At 46.5% G+C, this 23,606-nt stretch overlaps 1 protein-coding gene across 2 annotated transcripts in view; it reads right to left on the reverse strand.

The window, feature by feature from the left end:
- The window catches only part of thbs3a (thrombospondin 3a), a 50,278-nt gene that overhangs the window by 16,063 nt on the left and 10,609 nt on the right, over positions 1–23,606 (reverse strand). For both annotated transcript variants that reach the window (XM_078204413.1, XM_078204412.1), the window contains exons 6-16: positions 22,095–22,177; positions 21,727–21,778; positions 19,918–20,066; positions 16,992–17,132; positions 13,128–13,205; positions 10,229–10,381; positions 8,836–8,946; positions 7,978–8,085; positions 5,169–5,328; positions 4,275–4,393; positions 936–988 (exon numbers count right to left, since the gene is read on the reverse strand). In XM_078204413.1, coding sequence (XP_078060539.1) covers positions 936–988; positions 4,275–4,393; positions 5,169–5,328; positions 7,978–8,085; positions 8,836–8,946; positions 10,229–10,381; positions 13,128–13,205; positions 16,992–17,132; positions 19,918–20,066; positions 21,727–21,778; positions 22,095–22,177 — 1,207 coding nt within the window. The remainder of the gene's footprint in view (positions 1–935; positions 989–4,274; positions 4,394–5,168; positions 5,329–7,977; positions 8,086–8,835; positions 8,947–10,228; positions 10,382–13,127; positions 13,206–16,991; positions 17,133–19,917; positions 20,067–21,726; positions 21,779–22,094; positions 22,178–23,606) is intronic.

Raw genomic sequence — 23,606 nt, forward strand, 5'->3', positions numbered from 1 at the left:
CACACACACACACACACGAATCAACATCTCACCATCACACACACACACACACACAGGATCAACATCTCACCCCACACACACACACGAATCAACATCTCACCCCACACACACTCACACAGGGTCAACATCTCACAATACAATATATTGTCAGGGGGCACAGAAGGGGAGCAGGAACACAGTCTAAGTTGGGAGAGCAGGAATGGTAGAAAAGGATGTTAAAGAAACCAGGATAATGGTGGAAGGAGCTGGGAGAAAGTGACCTGGTCCGGTGGAGGTGTGGAGTGGTGGTTGGGAGAAATTATTTATGTGCAGAAGAACTGGAATGTTGGGAACAGGGGGGAACAAGACAGGACACCAATCTGACTGTTTGTCATTTGGCCAGAACCCTATATAAGGCATTGATCTGAAAACTTTCTCCCAACCATCGACTTCAGCTGTGGGCAGTGGACGTCACTGTGGAGCAGTCCCAATTGAACTTCAGTTATGCATAGTGATTGTAAATATGGGAGGAAGATTTACAATGAGATATTCCTCAGTGTATACAATTTATGGCTTAGAGAATAACTCAATGGGTGAGAACGTGCAACTGGGTAATGTGTGTTGCTATCCTGAATAATTAGGCTTTCGTTAGGCAGTGACTGTCAGCAGACTGGTCCACGACAAGGGGCATTACTATTGAGCTTAATCCTGAACTCATCCAACACGCAAGGCCTATGATCTTTGCAGGAGGGTTCACTGGATAATGATCAGAGACAGCAACCCTAACCCATGAGTACTGATGCCATTTACACAGGCTGAAAATTGACATTCTGATGTGCATGGCACAGTATCACAGACAGCTAGGACAGTGTGAATATGTGAGTGAGGGAGTGCTTGAGGGTGTTCACTTAGAGCATTGGATACGAGTATGTGGTCGTTAGAATGGAGCGTAATACCTGTCTTGATTGTTGTCACATGCATCGCCAACGAGGTCATCATCAGCATCAGTCTAAAGACAGGGTACAAATATCGACAAATCAACGTAGCACAGAACTCTCCCCAAACACCACACCAAACACAATTTCCCCAAACGCTGCTCCAGGCACAAACCTCCCCAGGCACAAACCTCCCCAGGCACAAACCTCCCCAGGCACAAACCTCCCCAGGCACAAACCTCCCCAGGCACAAACCTCCCCAGGCACAAACCTCCCCAGGCACAAACCTCCCCAGGCACAAACCTCCCCAGGCACAAACCTCCCCAGGCACAAACCTCCCCAGGCACAAACCTCCCCAGGCACAAACCTCCCCAGGCACAAACCTCCCCAGGCACAAACCTCCCCAGGCACAAACCTCCCCAGGCACAAACCTCCCCAGGCACAAACCTCCCCAGGCACAAACCTCAAAAACAACCTTTAATAACAAAAACACAACCAACACTATTCGCACTAATCATAATCCCCGCCGACATCACCCAAAGCACATGTTTCCCTGAATTTTCCTTCATTGGGTAACAGTGTTTCACAGCCTGCTTCCGGCTTTGAATTCCGGTCTGGATCAATGGCGGGTGAACAGCAGCTGAAACCTTGTGAGATTGGGTAACTCCGATATGCCTACAGATTAGAGCAGCATTATTCCTGATTAATGAGGTCTTACCGTCCCTTCAGGCAGATGGACTCCATCATAGAGAACATAGAACAGTACAGCACAGAACAGGCCCTTCGGCCCACGATGTTGTGCCGAGCTTTATCTGAAACCAAGATCAAGCTATCCCACTCCCTATCATCCTGGTGTGCTCCATGTGCCTATCCAATAACCGCTTAAATGTTCCTAAAGTGTCTGACTCCACTATCACTGCAGGCAGTCCATTCCACACCACAACCACTCTCTGCGTAAAGAACCTACCTCTGATATCCTTCCTGTATCTCCCACCATGAACCCTATAGTTATGCCCCCTTGTAACAGCTCCATCCACCCGAGGAAATAGTCTTTGAACATTCGCTCTATCTATCCCCTTCATCATTTTATAAACCTCTATTAAGTCTCCCCTCAGCCTCCTCCGCTCCAGAGAGAACAGCCCTAGCTCCCTCAACCTTTCCTCATAAGACCTACCCTCCAAACCAGGCAGCATCCTGGTAAATCTCCTCTGCACTCTTTCCAGCGCTTCCACATCCTTCTTATAGTGAGGTGACCAGAACTGCACACAATATTCCAAATGTGGTCTCACCAAGGTCCTGTACAGTTGCAGCATAACCCCACGGCTCTTAAACTCCAACCCCCTGTTAATAAAAGCTAACACACTATAGGCCTTCTTCACAGCTCTATCCACTTGAGTGGCAACCTTTAGAGATCTGTGGATATAGACCCCAAGATCTCTCTGTTCCTCCACAGTCTTCAGAACCTTACCTTTGACCCTGTAATCCACATTTAAATTAGTCCTACCAAAATGAATCACCTCACATTTATCAGGGTTAAACTCCATTTGCCATTTTTCAGCCCAGCTTTGCATCCTATCTATGTCTCTTTGCAGCCTACAACAGCCCTCCACCTCATCCACCACTCCATCAATCTTGGTGTCATCAGCAAATTTACTGATCCACCCTTCAGCCCCCTCCTCTAAGTCATTAATAAAAATCACAAAGAGCAGAGGGCCAAGCACTGATCCCTGTGGCACTCCGCAAGCAACCTGCCTCCAATCTGAAAATTTTCCATCCACCACCACCCTCTGTCTTCGATCAGACAGCCAGTTACCTATCCAATCGGCCAACTTTCCCTCTATCCCACACCTCCTCACTTTCATCATAAGCCGACCATGGGGGACCTTATCAAATGCCTTACTAAAATCCATGTATATGACATCAACTGCCCTACCTTCATCAACACACTTAGTTACCTCCTCAAAAAAATCTATCAAATTTGTGAGGCACGACTTGCCCTTCACGAATCTGTGCTGACTATCCCTGATTAATCCACATCTTTCTAAATGGTCATAAATCCCATCCCTAAGGACCTTTTCCATCAATTTACCAATCACCGAAGTAAGACTAACCGGTCTATAATTACCAGGGTCATTTCTATTCCCTTTCTTAAACAGAGGAACAACATTCGCCATTCTCCAGTCCTCTGGCACCATCCCCGTGGACAGCGAGGACCCAAAGATCAAAGCCAAAGTCTCTGCAATCTCATCCCTTGCTTCCCAAAGAATCCTAGGATATATTTCATCAGGCCCAGGGGACTTATCGACCTTCAGTTTATTCAAAACTGCCAGGACATCCTCCCTCCGAACATCTATTTACTCCAGCCTATTAGCCTGTAACACCTTCTCTTCCTCAAAAACATGGCCCCTCTCCTTGGTGAACACTGAAGAAAAGCATTCATCACCTCGCCTATCTCTACTGACTCCATACATAAGTTCCTACTACTGTCCTTGACCGGCCCTAACCTCACCCTGGTCATTCTTTTATTCCTCACATAAAAGAGTAAAAAGCCTTGGGGTTTTCCTTGATCCGACCCGCCAAGGACTTCTCATGTCCCCTCCTAGCTCTCCTAAGCCCCTTTTTCAGCTCGTTCCTTGCTAACTTGTAACCCTCAATCGAGCCATCTGAACCTTGTTTCCTCATCCCTATATAAGCTTCCCTCTTCCTTTTCACAAGACATTCCACCTCTTTCGTGAACCATGGTTCCCTCACTCGGCCATTTCCTCCCTGCCTGACAGGGACATACCTATCAAGGACACCCAGTATTTGTTCCTTGAAAAAGTTCCACTTTTCATTAGTGCCTTTCCCTGACAGTTTCTGTTCCCAGCTTATGCTCCCTAATTCTTGCCTAATCGCATCATAATTACCTCCCCCCCAATTGTAAACCTTGCCTTGCCGTACGGCCCTATCCCTCTCCATTGCAATAACAAAAGACACCGAATTGTGGTCACTATCTCCAAAGTGCTCTCCCACAACCAAATCTAACACTTGGCCCGGTTCATTTCCCAGTACCAAATCCAATGTGGCCTCACCTCTTGTCGGCCTATCCACATATTGTGTCAGGAAACCCTCCTGCACACACTGCACAAAAACTGCCCCATCCGAACTATTCGACCTACAAAGGTTCCAATCAATATTTGGAAAGTTAAATATAGAAGAACAGAACCCACCCAGGGACTACAAAGGTGACCAGAAAGAAACAGGAATTTTACACAAACGCTGATCACGGAGTAGGATCTGGATTCTGCTGCAGGTATTTTATTGATTAAATCAAGAACAATATTTATTTATAAAGAGATTATGGACGGAAGCAGGCATTACCTGTGTGGGATTACTCATCTCAGGACAGCTATCACAAGCATCTCCTATTCCATCACCATCTCTGTCTGTCTGCAGAGGGTTGGGAACTCCTGCACAATTGTCCAGAAGATTTGGAATACCTGGAAAAGAAATAAAATAATAAGCAGGAGAATATTTTGGGGCAGTGTCTTGTGGGGGAATAATATTGCCTGCCTCAAAAGCAAAGCAGATTTCCACTCCATCTGATGAAGGAGCAGCGCTCTGAAAGCTAGTGGCGTTTGCTACCAAATAAACCTGTTGGACTTTAACCTGGTGTTGTTAGACTCCTTACTGTTTTATGCTGCCAGGCATGGGTGGGGGAAGATTATTGCAGTTCCCTGGGGATTGGGAAGGAGAATTTCCTGGAGCTTCAGGGAGGGTAGAGGTTGATGGTGGCAGTGGGACACATACATTTCTCAGGGACCTCTGGGGTAAGTTCACCTGGGTGGAAAGAGTTACAGTTCTTCAGGGTTTGCGGGAAGGGATGGCTACTGTTTCCCAAGGATCATGGGTAGAATTCCCTGGGATTTCAGAGGTGGAACTTTTGGAAGCTTAAGGAATAGAGTTCCTGGTGTTTGATTGGGTTGGATGACGACTGCCCCAGAGTTTTGAGGTGTCTGGAGAGTGTGCAGTAAAATTTGGGGAGGGGTTGGGAAGAATGTCCCAGGGATTGGAGAAGGAAGAATGTCCCTGGGAAAGGGGCTGGGTAAAAAGAGTGCCTCAGAGATTTGAGGTGCGGCAGGAATAGAGTTTCCCTGGGCCTGGCAGGGGGTGAGGGTAAAGCTCCCTGGGGTTTTGGCAGGTGGAGTTTTCAAGCACATAAAGCATCAGGCGTGGCTGGACAGGGAAGGTGTATTTGTGTGGAATTAGTTTTACCGTCTCCATCAATGTCATTGTCACAGGCATCTCCCTCTCCATTGTTGTCTGTGTCCTTTTGATTGTTGTTGGGAACATTAGGACAATTGTCACAAGCGTCCCCGAATGAGTCTGTGTCAGAGTTCTGCTGATCCTTATTATGAACCAGCCTGCAGTTATCCTGGGAAAAGAAAGGTTTACTTCAGACCCTTATCTCAACTGTTCTTTCAGACAGGAAGATTCCATGACACTATTTTTAAAAAGAGAAGCGGGAGGCCTCCTGGTGTCCTGGCCAATATTTTATCCCTCAGTCAGTATCACTAAAACAGATGATCTGGTCATTTATCTTGCTATACACAGATTAGCTTCCACAGTTCCTATATTACAACAGCGGCTCTACCTGAAAAGTGCGGCACGGTGACACAGTGGTTAGCACTGCTGCCTCACAACGCCAGGGACCCGGGTTCGATTCCCGGCTTGGGTCACTGTCTGTGCGGAGTCTGCACGTTCTCCCCTGTGTCTGCGTGGATTTCCTCCGGGTGCTCCGGTTTCCTCCCACAGTCCGAAAGATATGCTGGGTAGGTGTATTGACCCGAACAGGCTCCGGGATGTGGCGACTAGGGGAATTTCACAGTAACTTCATTGCAGTGTTAATGTAAGCCTTACTTGTGACTAATGAATAAAAAAACTTTAACTTTTGTCTTTGGCTGTGAAATGGTTTGGGATGTGCAGGGGATCTGTAAAGCAGCAAATAATTGCAAGTTCTTGCCTTTTGTTTCTTGCTTGTGGTTTGCTGAGAGTTCACACTGGATTGAAGAACACTGAGTAACTCTTGAAAATTGTGCCCAACCCGTCAAACTATTGCTGCGGGAACCAGGTACTAATAAAAACTAGTAGGCAGTTGGGTATTCTGTTACATTGAAAGTGAAATAAGGAGGAACTCTCTGTCTTAACATCACATAGCTAAGAGGAGATTGTCACAAATTATTAATTTGCTAGTTACTCAGACTGCTTTGGCAGTTTCATTTTGATGGTAAACACAATTGCCTCGCCTCCACCTCCAGGAGAGTCCAAGGTTCCTCTCACTGGGGACCTTTCGCTGTACATCTCGGCAGCTCTGGGGTCTTCTAAACAATTGCAGATCCCCAAAACCAATCCATTGCCTTGGTTTCTCATCCTGCTGTCCCCAGGGCTGCGCGCAGGTCTGTCACCCCTCTCGAAGAACTCAAAATGTTTGTCAGGTACAATCTTCCTTTCGGAAATCATCATTGGCTGCTTACAATGAATTTATCTACCGCGAGACATCTGGTAATTTCAGTTTTATTTTAAGGATTCCAACGTTTTCTCAACCACAGATATTAAATTAACTCACCTGTAATCAATAGGATTACCTTTATCCCATTTCTGAAAAGTCTCTCCAGTCCTCTGGGTCACGGACTCTCATGAGAACCCTGAGAAAACCTTTTCCGGGGACTCTCTTCAGATCCTTGGTTCAACCCTATGGAGTCCCATCTCATGTAGGCTGACTAATTACTCTAATAGCTTCCTCTTTTGTGATTAGCAGGGAGACATAGCTTGTTACACCTTTAAATCTTTCTGCCTAATTTACTTATTTTGAAAACAGCAGCATCGTATGGAAGGAGACATTCATTTAAATGTTTAACTGAAGATTTTACCTTTCACAAGAGCCAAGAAATTAAAGTTCAGAAATTGGGAGAAATCTATTTTAGTTTTTAAAAAATAATTTGACAGGAGTTCCCGAATTCTCAGACATCGTGGGGTGGCAGACTGCTGCCTCACAGTGCCAGGGACCCGGATTCAATTCCGGCCTCAGCTCACTGTCTGTGTGGAGTTTGCACATTCTCCCCGTGTCTGCGTGGGTTTCCTCCGGATGCTCCGGTTTCCTCCCACACTCCAAACATGTGCGGGTTAGGTGGATTGGCCATGCTAAATGTGACGGAGATTAGCAGGGTAAATATGAGGGGTTATAGGAATAGGGTCTGGGTGGGATTGTGTTCGGTGCAGACTCGATGGGCCGAATGGCCTCCTTCTGCACTGTAGGGATTCTATGAATTCTGCCTTCCCATTAGAATCCCTAAACTACAGACCAGTATCCTGCTCGAGAGGTAACAGGGATCTGCTGCAGGAAGATCGAGTGTCGTCGGATCAAGCCCACTTGGGGCGAAATGCCTCATCTTGTCAGCTTGGATCTTGTTTGTCTCTCTTCTGGGGACGTGAATTGGATTTAATTTGAATTTGGTTATTGGAGCAAGCAAGGAGATGGATTTGGGACAGCCCACACAACTCTGCGCATTGGCTTTGTAACTTCAAGTTTGGAGTAATACCGTTAAAAAAAAATACTTCCCAACTCTTGTCCGCCCCCCCCCGCCGCCCCTCCGACACCTCCCCCCCCCCCCACCCCAGGAGACTGGGACAAGCTCAGCCTACGGATACAGGAGGGCTGCACATCATCATGCTTGCTTCCTTACTTTGGGAAAAGATCCTCCAGTCCCCCAACACGCACACACACACACGCACACGCACGCGCACACGCACACGCACGCACACACACGCACGCACACACGCACACACGCACGCACACACGCACACGCACGCACACGCACACGCACGCACACACACACACACACGCACACACACACGCACACACACACGCACACACACACGCACACACACACGCACACACACACGCACACACACACGCACACACACACGCACACACACACGCACACACACACGCACACACACATGCACACACACACGCACACAGGTAACACCTGCTCCCCTTTGACTCAGGGGCATTGGTACCAACCTCCACATTCTTGATCCCGTCTCCATCTGCATCGTTATCACATTGATCTCCTACACTGTCATTATCCGCATCCTCCTGTCCCGAGTTTGGGGTATACCGGCAATTGTCCTGAGGGGAGACAGGAAGAAACTTAAAACAAATGAAAAATAAGTGGAAAGAAAGCAGGACAGTCACTCAGATAAGATACCTTCAAACTCCAAGTCCTGGAGAAATAAAATTTCATTATGCACACATGAATCTACCACTTGCAAAGTTCCACTGCTTAATTTCCTAGTCACTCCTTTTAGAAATATCTCTCAGGTTCTAATAGCTTAACTGAGGCAGAGATCATGATATATCTCAGCAGGAAGTGGTCTTGTCCCTTAGAAAGAAAGTTCTGGGTAAACCTTCAGTATACGCAGTACTCAGGGAGTGCTGTAGTGTCAGAGGGATAATATTGAGAGAGCACAGCATTGCCAGAGGGCAGTACTGAGGGAGAGCTGCACTACCAGAGGATCAGTACTGAGGGAGTGCCGCTTTGTCAGAGGGGGAGTTCTAAGGGAGGGTGATTCTGAGGGAGTGCTGCTTTGTCACAGGGCCAGTACTAAGGAAGTGTCACACTGTCAGAGCGAGTACTTCCTTTTGATTGGAACTGTTAAGTGGCGGTGTCTACTTGCTCAGGTGGATCCACACTATCCCATGACGCTATTCAGAGACAATGGGGGTCCTCCCAACATCCCTTAAACAACACTAAGGGGTTACCTGGTCACTCGTTCATTCACTGTTCCATTTTTAACTACAACAGATGTCACACATTAATAAATAAATGGGAATCAGATGATTGGAGCTTCTCCTTCTGAGGATCCTGCAAACACTGACCTTATTACAGTGACGATGGTTGTCAATACAGGGCAGGTCATGGTCAGGGTAGCCATCGATATCCGTGTCTGGTCCACACACGTATCCGTTCCCAGCCCAACCAACCTTGCACTGTGGTGGAAGAGAATCAGAACAAGGGATAGAGACACAATTGTGGGACATTTACCTCAAGCAGCAGCATATGGTACCAACATTTTCCACAAACACAAAAATAAACGCAAAGTACTGTGGGTGATAGAAATCTGAAATTTAAAAAAAACGAGTTAACATTTTGATGCGAGTCTTCTTCAGAAATACTGAGTTCCAAAGAATCATATTGGACTTGCAATGTGAACTCTGTTTCTCTCTCCACTGATGGTGCCAGTCCTTCCGACATTTATTGTTCCTATTTATGCTGAAACTACTGCCAGACTCCACCATCCAATTTTAACATCTCACAAACACATGCTTATATTTGAAGCCCTAAGCTGCACAATGCAGCTTGGAACCATGGTTAAGCCAAAACTCTGGCAAGTGGAATGTAATGTGGGAAAATGAGAATTTGCCCATTTTGGCAGGAACAATAAAAACATATTATCTAAATGGTGAGAGATTGTAGAGCTCTGTGGTGCAGAGGGATCTGGGTGTCCTGTTCATGGATCACAAAAGGCTAGTACCATAGAACCATAGAAAATTACAGCTCAGAAACAGGCCTTTTGGCCCTTCTTGTCTGTGCCGAACCATTTTTTGCCTCGTCCCACTGACCTGCACTTGGACCATATCCCTCCACACCCCTCTCATCCATGAACCCGTCCAAGTTTTTCTTAAATGTTAAAAGTGACCCCGCATTTACCACTTTATCCAGCAGCTCATTCCACACTCCCACCACTCTCTGCGTGAAGAAGCCCCCCCTAATATTCCCTTTAAACTTTTCTCCTTTCACCCTTAACCCATGCCCTCTGGTTTTTTTCTCCCCTAGCCTCAGCGGAAAAAGCCTGCTTGCATTCACTCTATCTATACCCATCAAAATCTTATACACCTCTATCAAATCTCCCCTCAATCTTCTACGCTCCAGGGAATAAAGGCCCAACCTATTCAATCTCTCTCTGTAACTCAGCTTCTCAAGTCCCGGCAACATCCTTGTGAACCTTCTCTGCACTCTTTCAACCTTATTTACATCCTTCCTGTAACCAGGTGACCAAAACTGTACACAATACTAGTAATACAGGTGCAGCAAGTATTTAGGGAAGCTAATAGAACGTGATTGTTTATTGGGAGGGGAATTGATTACAAAAGTAGGGCGGTTAAGCTTCAGTTGTACAGGGTATTGGTGACACCACATCTGGAGTATTGTGTACGGTATTGGCCTCCTCACAAACAACAGCCAGGAGGTTTTTCTGGGAGTTAAACTCACCTGGCAGGACACTTCCCCATTCCGCTCGACAGTGCACTGTGCATTGACGTCACAGACATTGACAGTGGCACTGCTGCAGGACTTCCGGTGAAAGCAGCCCACTGTCTGGTTTCCAACAAATCCACTCCGACATGGACCACATTTAAACGAGCCCTACACAAAGAAAGAGTTATAGCCAACATTGTGACACAACAAGATCCCTGAACATCTAAAGCCCATCACCAAGTTACTGCCAATGGAGTGGCGAAGTGTGACGTCAGAGTACCTTTTAGAAAGGTTTCTTTTAAAAACACGATTTCTGCAGTTCACAGCTTCAGTGCTGTCATTGTTGCTGGGTTGACTGCGAGGAGTCCTTTTATTGCTACTTAAGTGGTTTAAATGGGGTTGTTTAATTTTACTCTGGGATTAATTTTGCGATCCTGCATTGTTAGGAGGACAGTCATGTTTTTGGACAGGTTTTTTTTTCCATTTTTAGTTGGAGCTGCAAGTTTGAGTTTCAGTTTTAGAAGGGACAGCAAGCTTCTCGGCCTTTTGGCTAAGATCGAGTGTAGTATGGTCGGCAGCCCATGGTCGGCCGCACTTGGTTCAGGTCATTAGGTTAAACTGAAGCTTCATATGTTTCATATGAAGCAATTTTTTTTAAGCGGCATCTCGGCCTTTTGGCTAAGATGCAAATGAGCTCAAGTCTTGGAGGAGGAACCTCCCCCTTCTCCAATCAGCTTGGCTCATGTAGATCGGGCCCAGGACAGGGTGGTTTGGTCGCTCGCCCTGTCTTGTCAGCCTGGATCTGAAATGTCTCAACTTGTTGAGACTCTGAATTGGATTTGATTTGATTGAATTGGAAAAGTATTTTTAAAAAAAGGGACAGCAAGCTAAAAAGAAGTGTTTTCCTTCACTCCCTGTTTTATTTGGAAATTCTGCTGGTGATCTTAAAGCAAGGTTTTGCCTTCCTGAAGGGAAAAATTCTGCTGTTGTTGGGGGCTAGACCAGAGGCTCTCTGGTGTTTTGGGAAGGTGTCTTGTCTTCACCTTGGGCGGCACGGTGGCACAGTGGTTAGCACTGCTGCTTCACAGCTCCAGGGACCTGGGTTCGATTTCCGGCTTGGGTCACTGTCTGTGCGGAGTCTGCACATTCTCCTCGTATCTGCGTGGGTTTCCTCCGGGTGCTCCGGTTTCCTCCCACAGTCCAAAGATGTGAGGGTTAGGTCGATTTGGCCAGGTTAAAAATTGCCCCTTAGAGTCCTGAGATGCGTAGGTTAGAGGGATTAGCAGGTAAATATGAGGGGGTAGGGCCTGGGTGGGATTGTGGTCGGTGCAGACTCGATGGGCCAAATGGCCTCCTTCTGCACTGGAGGGCTTCTATGATTCAAACTGTCAGGAGTCTCAAGAGCATTTGACTGCAGAATTCAACTAACGGCCTTGATCCCAGTATCACGTGAGCATTAGTCTGTGCTGAGTTAAACCTGTGAAAAGGTCTTTTGTCTATGGAATTGGTTTGATTGGAACATTGTAGATATTTTTGTTAAGGATTATGCATTATGATGATTGTTTGTTTCTTGCAGTTGATAAAAGTTCTTGCTAATTTTCTTACTATACATGTTAACTATATTCTTAAATAATCTTTGGTTGATAAAAGCTCCCTAGTGGGTCACTTGAATCATACCTGAAGTGAAGCATCTCATGCTCATCCTTGCCAAATTCAAAATGCAAAACTTATGATTCAGGTGGGCTTCATAAAACACTTTGGAGTTTCTAACCTGAACCATAACAGAAGGCAGGGGATCTTTAAATGCTTAGGGTTCCCTTTCAGAGTTAATGCTAACACAAGAAGGGATCTCTGGATTCTCAGCAGGTCACAGTCAGTTTTTAGACAGAGCTTTATAAGCTGATGGAATCCAATGACTTTCATTGGATTATTGTTTCATAGACCATTCCTCATGGGGGAGGCGATGGCCTAGTGATATTATCGCTAGATTATTAATCCAGAAACTCAGCTAACATTCTGGGGAACCCGGGTTTGAATCCCACCACAGCAGATGGTGGAATCTGAATTCAATAAAAAAATCTGGAATTAAGAATCTACTGATGACCATGAAACCATTGTTGGAAAAACCCATCTGGTTCACTAATGTCGTTTAGGGAAGGAATTCTGCCGTCCTTACCCGGTCTGGCCTACATGTGACTTCAGAGCCACAGCAATGTGGTTGACTCTCACCTGGCACTCATTTCAAGGGAAACTAGGGATGGGCAATAAATGCTGTCCCAGGTCCCACGAATGAATAAAAAAAAGTGACACCTGTCTGAATACTGTTCATCACAGAGGCATGTGGGTGGCACGGGTGACACAGTGGTTAGCACTGTGGCCTCACAGCGTCACAGACCCAGGTTCAATTCTAACCTTGGGTGACTGTGTGGGTTTGCCCACAGTTCTCTCCGTGGGTTTCCTCCCACAGTCCAAAGATGTGCTGGTTAGGTGGATTGGCCATAGTAAATGAGCGGGATTACAGGGATAGGACGGGGGAGTGGGCCTAGGTGGGGTGTTCTTTCAGAGGGTCGGTGCAGACTTGATGGGCCGAATGGCCTCCTTCTGCACTGTAGGGATCCTGTGGTATTAGCATGGAACATGATGCTGTCCAATGTTCACACAGTAAATGAGCAAATTCATTCAGTCCCAGCATTGCAGTGGGTCTGACAGATAGGAACTGATCTGCAGTGAGTTACGTCCAATGGCAGTAACCAGTGGTGGAGCTTCCCCCATTTAACTGGAGGTGTAGAATCCTTTTGCTGCTCCAGGTGAAACCAGTGGCCAGGGACTGACCCTGGGATCAGATGGTTACTCATCGAGTGACCTGTGTGCCCTCTCAGACAAGATCAATAGAACCAGGATTCTGATTACTCACCACTGTATTTGTGCAGAGTGAGTTTATTATGCAGCCACCATTATTCCCATCGTTACATTCATCGATGTCTGAGCAAACCTGAAAGAACAAGACAGTGTCCGTCATCAAATATTACATGGCCGCCCGAGGCTCTGCGTCTCATCACCAACAAAACAAAGTCAATGTTTCATGTAAGAATATACTTTTCAGATTATTTAGGTGCTGACAGGCTCAGCTACGGGTCAGGGTCAAATGGTTCCATTCCTCCCTGGGATATTCATAGAACGCGAATGGACGCTGAGTACAAACCTGCCTTGCTTTGCTTAGGCAGCAGGAACCAGTTCAAGGCCAGCTGTTGTCCTCAGTTTGTTTGTCACTTTGAACGATCGGACTTTGTCAGGAGTGTTTAGTATAAGGATCTGGCACATATAGAGTTAACATGCAACTGAGCACAGTACTGTCCACACACTGATGTGAGAGAACTCATGACCCACACCTAGTGTTCCCTAAACAAGGCAATACCAAACACTGATTAATAGTACTTTGACAAGAACAACCTCAAAATCAACAGTTTATCTGCAACGACAGAGACTATTATCCCTCCAACAGCGGTGTGAATGAGATATGGAAGGGTTATGAGGTCTCCAGCCCACAGGAACCTATAAACTCATGAGACTTGAAGGGGGAAGATGTAGTAGTATTAACAATGTAAGTACATGGGGTAAACTGGAATAACTTGAAATATATTGAATACAGACTCAGGGGTTGGGGAGGTGGAGAGGTGCGGCATAAGGGTCTGGCACATGTAGGGTTAAGGTTGAGACTGAGTACAGTAACATCCACAGAGTGATGTAAGAGAACACATGACCTGTACCGAGGGGTCAGTCTACCTTTTGGACAGAGCCCTGGGCACAAGCATGGAGACAACTCCTGGCTTGAACCCTTAACTGAATTCTTGTAGTACGGTGACACAGTGGTTAGCACTGCTGCCTCTCAGTGCCAGGGACCCGGGTTCGATTCCCAGCAGCACGGTGACACAGTGGTTAGCACTGCTGCCTCTCAGTGCCAGGGACCTGGGTTCAATTCCCAGCAGCACGGTGACACAGTGGTTAGCACTGCTGCCTCACAGTGCCAGGGACCTGGGTTCGATTCCCAGCAGCACGGTGACACAGTGGTTAGCACTGCTGCCTCACAGTGCCAGGGACCCGGGTTCGATTCCCAGCAGCACGGTGACACAGTGGTTATCACTGCTGCCTCACAGTGCCAGGGACCTGGGTTCGATTCCCAGCAGCACAGTGGCACAGTGGTTAGCACTGCTGCCTCTCAGTGCCAGGGACCCGGGTTCGATTCCCAGCAGCACGGTGACACAGTGGTTAGCACTGCTGCCTCACAGCACCAGGGACCCGGGTTCGATTCCCGACTTGGGTCACTGTCTGTGCGGAGTCTGCACATTCTCCCCGTATCTGCGTGGGTTTCCTCCGGGTGCTCCAGTTTCCTCCCACATTCCAAAAGACGTGCTGGTTAGTTGCATTGACCCGAACAGGTGCCGGAGTGTGGCGACTAGGGGAATTTCACAGTAACTTCATTGCAGTGTTAATGTAAGCCTTACTTGTGACACTAATAAATAAACTTTACTTAAGGTACATTGGCCGTGCTAAATTCTCTCTCTGTGTACCAGAACAGGCGTCGGAGTGTGGCGACTAGGGGATTTTCATAGTAACTTCATTGCAGTGTTAATGTAAGCCTACTTTTGACGCTAATAAATAAACTTTAATCATAGCAGAGCGTACAGGTGCCTGTGTTCAGCTTCATGGGAGGGGACTGAAAATTGCAGACACCCAAATGCAACTGATAGTTTGTCCTTAAACCTTCTTGTATCCTTTTTGTTGCATCTTTGGTATCTTTGAAATCACAGCCTTTGACACCTCCCTATGTTACTTGTCAGAAAAGAGTTAACTGTTAACTTATCCACTTCATATTTAAATATCTCTTTGATTGGTCTCCTTTTCCAACCAATTAATCTGATTTCCAGTCCATCACCTTTTGATTCCTCTTTCTCTTTATTTTTTAATGGGAAAACAATTTGTTCTGTTCAATTTTTCCTGAACCTTCTCCCATCTTTGGGTTACTTACTTGTCTTTAAAATAACACCCTGGCTGGAAGTAGTTAACAAACTCTGCTACCTCGGGTTTATGGTGACAGTCTGTTCCTAGCTGCAGAACTTAATACACGCAAGGGGAAGCAACTATCACCTTGAGCCGACTCATGAAGCTTGCATGGAATAACATCAAATTGAGCCTTGGAACCAAGCCGATGGTTCTTAAAGCCCATCTTTCATCAGCGCCTTGTTGTATAACTGTGGAACATGGATGACCTACAGCCATCAGGACAAGAAGTTCAATAGTTTCCAAAATCATGAAGGAGGAAGTCCTTTCAAAGGCAGAGCTCCCAAGTATTTCAGCACTCATCCCCCAACAGAGGTGACTTCATTGGCTCGGGCATATCTACAGGATGGAAAACGGTCGCATACCCAAGGACTTCCTCAATGGTGAGTTAGCCGGAGCAAGATGACCAACAGTATGCCCAAACCTCTGCTTCAAGGATGTGTCATAAAAGCCTTAGACATTGAACATTGCACCCGAGAGTCAGTACCTCATGAAAGAGGGAAATGGCAACACCTCCTGTGGGCTCGGTGGCACAGTGGTTAGCACTGCTGCCTCACAGTGCCAGGGACCCGGGTTGGATTCCCGGCTTGGGTCACTGTCCGTGCGGAGTCTGCACGTTCTCCCTGTGTCCAAGTGGGTTTCCTCCGGGTGCTCCAGTTTCCTCCCACAGTTTGAAAGACGTGCTGGTTAGGGTGCATTGACCCGAACAGGCGCCAGACTGTGGCGACTAGGGGAATTTCACAGTAACTTCATTGCGGTGTTAATGGAAGCCTTACTTGTGACTAATAAATAAACTTTACCATCAAGATGACCAGTGCCTACAATGGCTTGATAATGAAAATCAACACCAAACACAATGACACCTGGTAGCTTCATGTGTGACATTTGTGACAGGACCCGCCTGTCATGGACTGGCCTCTTCAGACATTAGCAGAAGCTTCACCACATGAAGACTCCAAACATTAGCTCTGTTCTCTCTCCACAGATGCTGTCAGACCTGAGATTTTCCAGCTTTTTCAGTTTCTGTTTGAAATGGATTGTTTGTGTGGCACAGTGGTTAGCACTGCTGCCTCTCTGCGCCAGGGACCCAGGTTCAATTCCAGCTTTGGACGACTGGCTGTGCAGAGTCTGCACGTTCTCCCCATGTCTGCGTGGGCTTCCTCCGGGTGCTCCGGTTTCCTCCCACACTCCAAAGATGTGCAGGTTAGGTGGATTGGCTGTGGTAAATGCGTGGGATTACGGGAATAGGGCAGGATTTGAGCCTGGGTAAAGATGCTCTTTCGGAGAGTTGGTGCAGATTTGATTGGCCGAATGGCCTTCTGCTGCTCAGTAGGGACTCTCTGGTTCGCTGCATGTCCATCATTTATCACAGATAGAAGGATGCCAGAACCAAATTGTCCAGAAAGTAATCAGTTAAATAATCTCCTGGTGAAAATGTAATATGCAAATTAACAAAATGGTATTTAATTATTTCTGGGTGAACCAAGTCAGCTTAAATGGGAAAGTGACCAAGCCAATGAAGCCACCTCTTTCTGACAAGGCTACACAACAAAAATGCAAAACACTACCCACTCCTTGTCCTGGAACTAGAGAGAAGAGGTCAGTCCATGTTCAGTTACTGACCACATAGCCCAGGACTGCGCCTAGATTCCAATCGTAAAATATACTTTTGTTCTTTCCAGACACCCGAGGTCACTGACATTCTGCATCTGTTGCTCACCTGCTTCATGGTCATTGCGTAATCCACTCCGACACCAGCCACAATTGTCCCTTGATAGCCCGAGGGACAGTTCTCACAGCGGAATCCCGGCACTGCATTTACACATTTGGATCCAGGGAAACACGGATTGGCAAAGATGCACTGAAGAAAAGAAATGGTCACAGCCAAAATATCACCCAAGACAAACACCAAATATAAAGTTATCTACCTTCACTCTCCACTTTAACAGACATTACAACTTGCTTCAAGTATCATTTTCTGCACTTCTTTTAGGTATCATAGTTATTGCAAATTGAAATTACTTTCAGATAGTTGAGTAAACTGCAAGCAGTTCTGGTCACCACACTACCAGAAGGATGTGGAAGCTTTGGAGAGAGCGCAAAGAAGGTTCTCCCGGATGTTCACCTGGTCTCGAGGGTGTTGGCTACGAAGAGAGGTTGAATAAACTAGGATTGTTTTCACTGGAAAGACGCAGGATGAGGGAAGACCTGATAGAGGTCGACAAAATTATGAGAGGCATAGACGGGCTGGATAGTCAGAGGCTTTTTCCAAGGGTGGAAGTGTCAACTACAAGGGGGCACAGGTTCAAGGTGAGGGGGGAAAGTTTAAGGGAGATGTGCGGGGGATGTTTTTCACGCAGAGAGTGGTGGGTGCCTGGAACGCGCTGCCAGAGGAGGTGGTGGAAGCAGGCACATTAGCGACATTTAAGAGGCATCTGGATGGGTCCATGAATAGGAAGCGAATAGAGGGATACGGACCGAGTAACGACAGAAGGTTTTTTTTTTAAAACTTAGTTTACTTAGGGCATCATGATTGGCACGGGCTTGGAGGGTCAAAGGATCTGTTCCTGTGCTGTACGTTTCTTTGTTAATGTTACATAAAATATTCATGATAATAAAATCTGTATTCCTGTATAATTATACCTTCCCACCCCTGCCAAATAAATCCCTAATTTTGATGACAGCCTGTAACACACCCTCTGCAACATTCATTTCCCATCACAAATTGCCCTCGAGAAGATGCTAATGAGCCACCTCTTGATCAGCTGCAGACCATGTACACTATTAGGGAGGGAGATCCAGCATTTTAACCCAGCAACAGCAAAGGAACAGTGAAGAACTTTACAAGTCAGGATGCTGCGTGACTTGGAGGAGAACTTGCAGGTGGTAATGTGCCTACTCCTCCTTGTTTTTTGAGGTGGTAGGTGTCAGAGGTTAGGAGCTGCTGTTGAAGATGCTTAATGAGTGCATCTTGTAGATACTACACACTGCAGGCACGGTGCACGGTAGTGGGGCAGTGGATGGGTTACCAGTCAAGCGGGTTGCTTTGTTCTGGATGGTGTCAAACTTTGAGTGTTAGAATCCCTACAGTACAGAGGGAGGCCATTCGGCCATCGAGTCTGTACCGACCCACCCAGGCCCTATCCATGTAACCACACACATTTACCCTGCTAATCCCCCTGACACTAGGGTCAATTTAGCATGACCAATCAACCTAACCCGCACATCTTTGCAGTGTGGGAGAAAACCGGAGCACCCGGAGGAAACCCACGCAGACACGGGGAGAAAATGCAGACTCCGCACAGACAGTGAGCCGAGGCTGGAATTGAACCTGAGTCCCTGGCGCTGTGAGGCAGCAGTACTAACCACTGTGCCACCGTGCCGCCCACCGTGTTGTTGCTGGTGCACTCATCCAGCCAAGTGGAGAGCTTGCCATCACACACCCGACTGGTGCCTTGTGGACAGGATTTGAGGAATCAGGAGATGAGTGAGTCAGCACAGAATTCCCAGTTTATGACTCATTCTTGTAGCCACAGTATTTATGTGACTGGTCCAGTAAAAATGTTGACAGTTGGGATTTGGTGATGGTAATGCTATTGAATGTCAGGGGAGGGTGGTAAGACTCTCTCGCTCAAGGTGGTCATAGTGTGGCATGCATGTTACTTGTCACTTATCAGGCCAAGCCCGAATATTATCCAGGTCTTGCTATATGCAGGCACAGGATCTTCATTATTTGAGGAGTTGAGTGGCACAGTGGTTAGCACTGCTGCTTCACAGTGCCAGGAACCTGGGTTCGATGCCTGGCTTGGGTCACTGTATGTGTGGAGTTTGCACATTCTCAGTGTCTGCATAGGTTTCCTCCGGGTGCTCCGGTTTCCTCCCACAGTCCAAAGATGTGCAGATTAGCTTGATAGGCCATGTTAAATTGCTTCTTAGTGTTAGGGGGATTAGCTAGGGTAAATGCATGGGGCTATGGGGATAGGGTATTTGGGTGTGATTGTTGTCGATGCAGACTCGTTGGGCTGAATGGCCTCTGTAATAACTCCACGGTGGCGAAAGTCCCGTCACCAAGTTACTTTATTTACACCACACACCTGTACACAGCCAGCTCTCCAGTTGCTCCCTGCTGAATGCAGGCAGGGAGTCTGACTTTAAATAGGGAGCATGAGGCTTCCTCATTTAACCATCAATTAGGACTCATCAGGGAGTTCATACTCAACAAGCCAACCTCATTAGCCTGGCTGAAGTCATCACAGCCTCTTTCTGCACTGTAGGATTCTATGATCTTTAAAACTGTACATTCCATAGAAACATGGAATCTAGAAGCAGGAGGAGGCCATTCGGCCCTTCGAGCCTGCTCCGCCATTCATTTTGATCATGGCTGATCATCGAATTCAATATCCTGATCCCAAAGCTGGCGTTATCAGGGTCACTCATATCCCAGGAACGCATAGAGAAAAAAGCACAATTACCAAGTCACTCTACACATGCCATTTAGCCCTTAATTAGATTCCAATCTGTAACTCACTCCCAGATTTCTGTTATACTAGACAGAAACCCTCAAATACATTGATTAAATTCCAGCTTGTAACTCAGTCTCAATTTATATGCAATTACTATATGAATACTTGATATTAATATCAGACCTCATCAATATCAGTACAGTGTGTGCCGTTTCCTGTAAAGCCCTCAGGACATGATCCACAGCGGTAACCTGGATATTGGTACGTTTCCATACATTCCACACCTTCAAAACAAGGACTGGGCTCGCACTTGGAGCGATGGTCGTGAAACCCTTTGTAAGGAATGAGAGTGGTTTTGTTGAAAAATACACCAAAGACCTTCTTATTTATTCCCTTTGCGCAAAATACAAATGGATCAAACTCCTTTCCCTTCTCATTGAACAGAGTTTCAGTGGAGCAAACTCCTTCCCATTCATCCCCATCGTGCAATCCCATTGGATCAAACACCTTTTCCCGTTCACTCCCATTGTACACAATCTCAATTAACCCAAACCCCTTCTCGTTCCCATTCACTCCCATTGTACAGAATCCCAGTGGATTCAACCTATTAACTCCACTGTACACAAATCAAATAGACCAAACCCATTGCATTCACTCCCACTGTAAAGAATGCTAGTGCATCAAACCCATTTCCATCTACTCCCATTGAAACCAATTTCCCGTGGACCAGAATCCTTTCCACTCACTCCCTCTGTACTGATTCTGTTAAGATTTACACCCTTCACCTACTGAATCTTGCTCCAAGATTTTGTCCAGAAGTGACAATGGCTCATGGGCCAACATTTGGACACAGAAGGACTCATGAAGGTTCCCAGTAAGAGAAGGTTCCTAGTAATGGGAAGCTAGAGAGTGGTTGGAGAGGGTTGTTTTTCAAACTGGAGGCCTGTGACCAGCGGTGTGCCTCGGGGATCAGTGCTGGGTCCACTGTTATTCGTCATTTATATTAATGATTTGGATGAGAATATAGGAGGCATGGTTAGTAAGCTTGCAGATGACACCACGATTGGTGGCATAGTGGACAGTGAAGAAAGTTATCTCCGATTGCAATTGGGATCTTGATCAATTGGGCCAGTGGGCTGACGAATGGCAGATGAAGTTTAATTTAGATAAATGCGAGGTGATGCATTTTGGTAGATTGAACCAGGGCAGGACTTACTCAGTTAATGGTAGGGCATTGGGGAGAGTTACAGAACAAAGAGATCTAAAGGTACAGGTTCTTAGCTCCTTGGAAGTGGAGTCACAGGTGGACAGGGTGGTGAAGAAGGCATTCGGCATGCTTGGTTTCATTGGTCAGAACATTGAATACAGGAGTTGGGACGTCTTGTTGAAGTTGTACAAGACATTGGTCAGGCCACACTTGGAATACTGTGTACAGTTCTGGTCACCCTATTATAGAAAGGATATTATTAAACTAGAAAAAGTGCAGGAAACATTTACTAGGATGCTACTGGGACTTGATGGATTGAGTTATAAGGAGAGGCTGGATAGACTGGGACTTTTTTCTCTGGAGTGTAGAAGACTGAGGGGTGATCTTATAGAGGTCTATAAAATAATGAAGGGCATAGATCAACTAGATAGTCAATATCTTTTTCCAAAGGTAGGGGAGTCTAAAACTAGAGGGCATAGGTTTAAGGTGAGAGGGGAGAGATACAAAAGTGTCCAGAGGGGCAATTTTTTCAGACAGACGGTGGTGAGTGTCTGGAACGAGCTGCCAGAGGTAGTAGTAGAGGCAGGTACAATTTTGTCTTTTGAAAAGCATTTAGATAATTACATGGGTAAGATGGGTATAGAGGGATATGGGCCAAATGTGGGCAATTGGGATTAGCTTAGGGGTTTAAAAAAAAAGGGTGGCATGGACAAGTTGGGCCGAAGGGCCTGTTTCCATGATGTAAACCTCTATGACTCTAAGACTTTAAGAGGTTCCATACTTACCACACACTTGACATTCCAGGATGGTGTTCCGTATCAGTGACATTTCCTTCACCTATTTATAAAACCAGGAAACAACATGAAAAACAATAGTGCTTCTGGGGAAACTGAACCCTGATCCCCCTTCTTTGGACGCTGAGCTGTCAAGGACCCTGACCACTTGATCTCCTGGCTAAGGAATTGGACCCCCATTCACTGATTCCCCCTTGCCCAGAACACTGACCCGTGACCTGCTATTCAGAGCACTGACATCCAGTTCAGGACATCCACCCTTTGTCCCCTGCTCAAAGCAACAACTCTCCGACGTGCTGCTTAAGATACCAGACTCCTTGCCCAGGATATTCACTCCCCTGACCAGGAGAGTTGCTTACCTGCTCACGAATATCTTCTCTCAGGTCACGAAGGATCTGATTGAAAAGAACCAACTGATTGATCAGAGCTTTTGTCTGGTCACCTGAAAGATAAAGAAGTCAGAAACTTGCATTAGTCTTTATCTCCCTCTCCATCCCATACATTGCTGGTGCACGGTTCCACAGACAAGGGACTTTTTCTTCCGTGTCAGCTTAAATCGTAAGGCTAGCATGTTTGGGAATCTATAAGCATCAGAATGGATGGATAGATCTAACCACCCATTTATTGATCCTTGCTACTTTTCCCTGTTCAGCATCATTGTCATATCTTGGACGGCATGGTGGCACAGTGGTTAGCATCACTGCCTCACAGCCCCCAAGGACCTGGGTTCAATTCCAGCCTTGGGTGACTGATGTGCAGGTTAGGTAGATTGTAAAGTAAAGTAAAGTTTATTTATTAGTGACAAGTAGACTTACATTAACACTGTAATGAAGTTACTGTGAAAATCCCCTAGTTGCCCACACTCCGGCGCCTGTTCGGGTTACACTGAGGGAGAATTTAGCACAGCCAACGCACCCTAACCAGTATGTCTTTCGGACTGTGGGAGGAAACTGGAACACCCAGAAGAAACCCATGCAGACACGGAGACAACATGCGAATTCCACACAGACAGTGACCCAAGCCGGGAATTGAACCTGGGTCCCTGATGCTGTGAGGCAGCAGTGCTAACCCGCTGTGCCATCCTGCCACCCTGGTAAATTGGCCATGGTAAATTGCCCCTTAGTATCCCAAGATGTGTCGGTTAGGTGGATTAGCCATGGGAAATGTGTGGAGTTACGGGGATAGGGCAGGTGAGAGGGCCTGGGTAAGGTACTCTGTCAGAGTCGGTGCAGACTCAATGGGCCAAATGGCCTCCTTTGGCACTGTAGGGATTCTGTGGTTTGAATTAATCACTTAAACAGGATTCCCATTGCCATTAGGCAGCCATCCACTTGGCACAATTAACTGCCCCAAATTCAACTCTACTTTGCACACACCTTTGACAATTTAAACCCTCCCCTCCATACACTGCAACATTCTTGGATTCAGGAGGGTAAAGGCCACTCAATGGCCCAATATTGTTAGGCAGCAGTTGACAAGACATTAGGAGAGGAGTGCAGGCCTTTTGAATATTCATTCATGGACTGTGGGTATTGTTGGCAATGCCGGCACTCATTCCTCATTCTTACTTGCCCTTCGGAAAGTGGCAACGGGCCTAGTTCTTAAATCATAACAGTCTGTGTGGTGAAGGTGCTTTTTACACAGTGTTAGGGAGAAAATTCCAGGATTTTGATCCAGCAACAATGAAGAAATGGTTGATAAATGTCCAAGTTGTGATGGCAGTTTTTTCATTCCCCGAATATTGCCTCATCTTTCTCAGTGGTAGAGATTGCAGGGGAGGGAGGCACTGTCAACATTCCTGTAAGGTCATATATGCTATATGGCCAGTGTGTTGTAGGGTAGGGGTGGAGACTGAGTCCAGAGACAGATAA

Source organism: Mustelus asterias, unplaced genomic scaffold, assembly GCF_964213995.1.
Source record: "Mustelus asterias unplaced genomic scaffold, sMusAst1.hap1.1 HAP1_SCAFFOLD_326, whole genome shotgun sequence".
In the NCBI taxonomy this organism is placed as follows: Eukaryota; Metazoa; Chordata; class Chondrichthyes; order Carcharhiniformes; family Triakidae; genus Mustelus; species Mustelus asterias.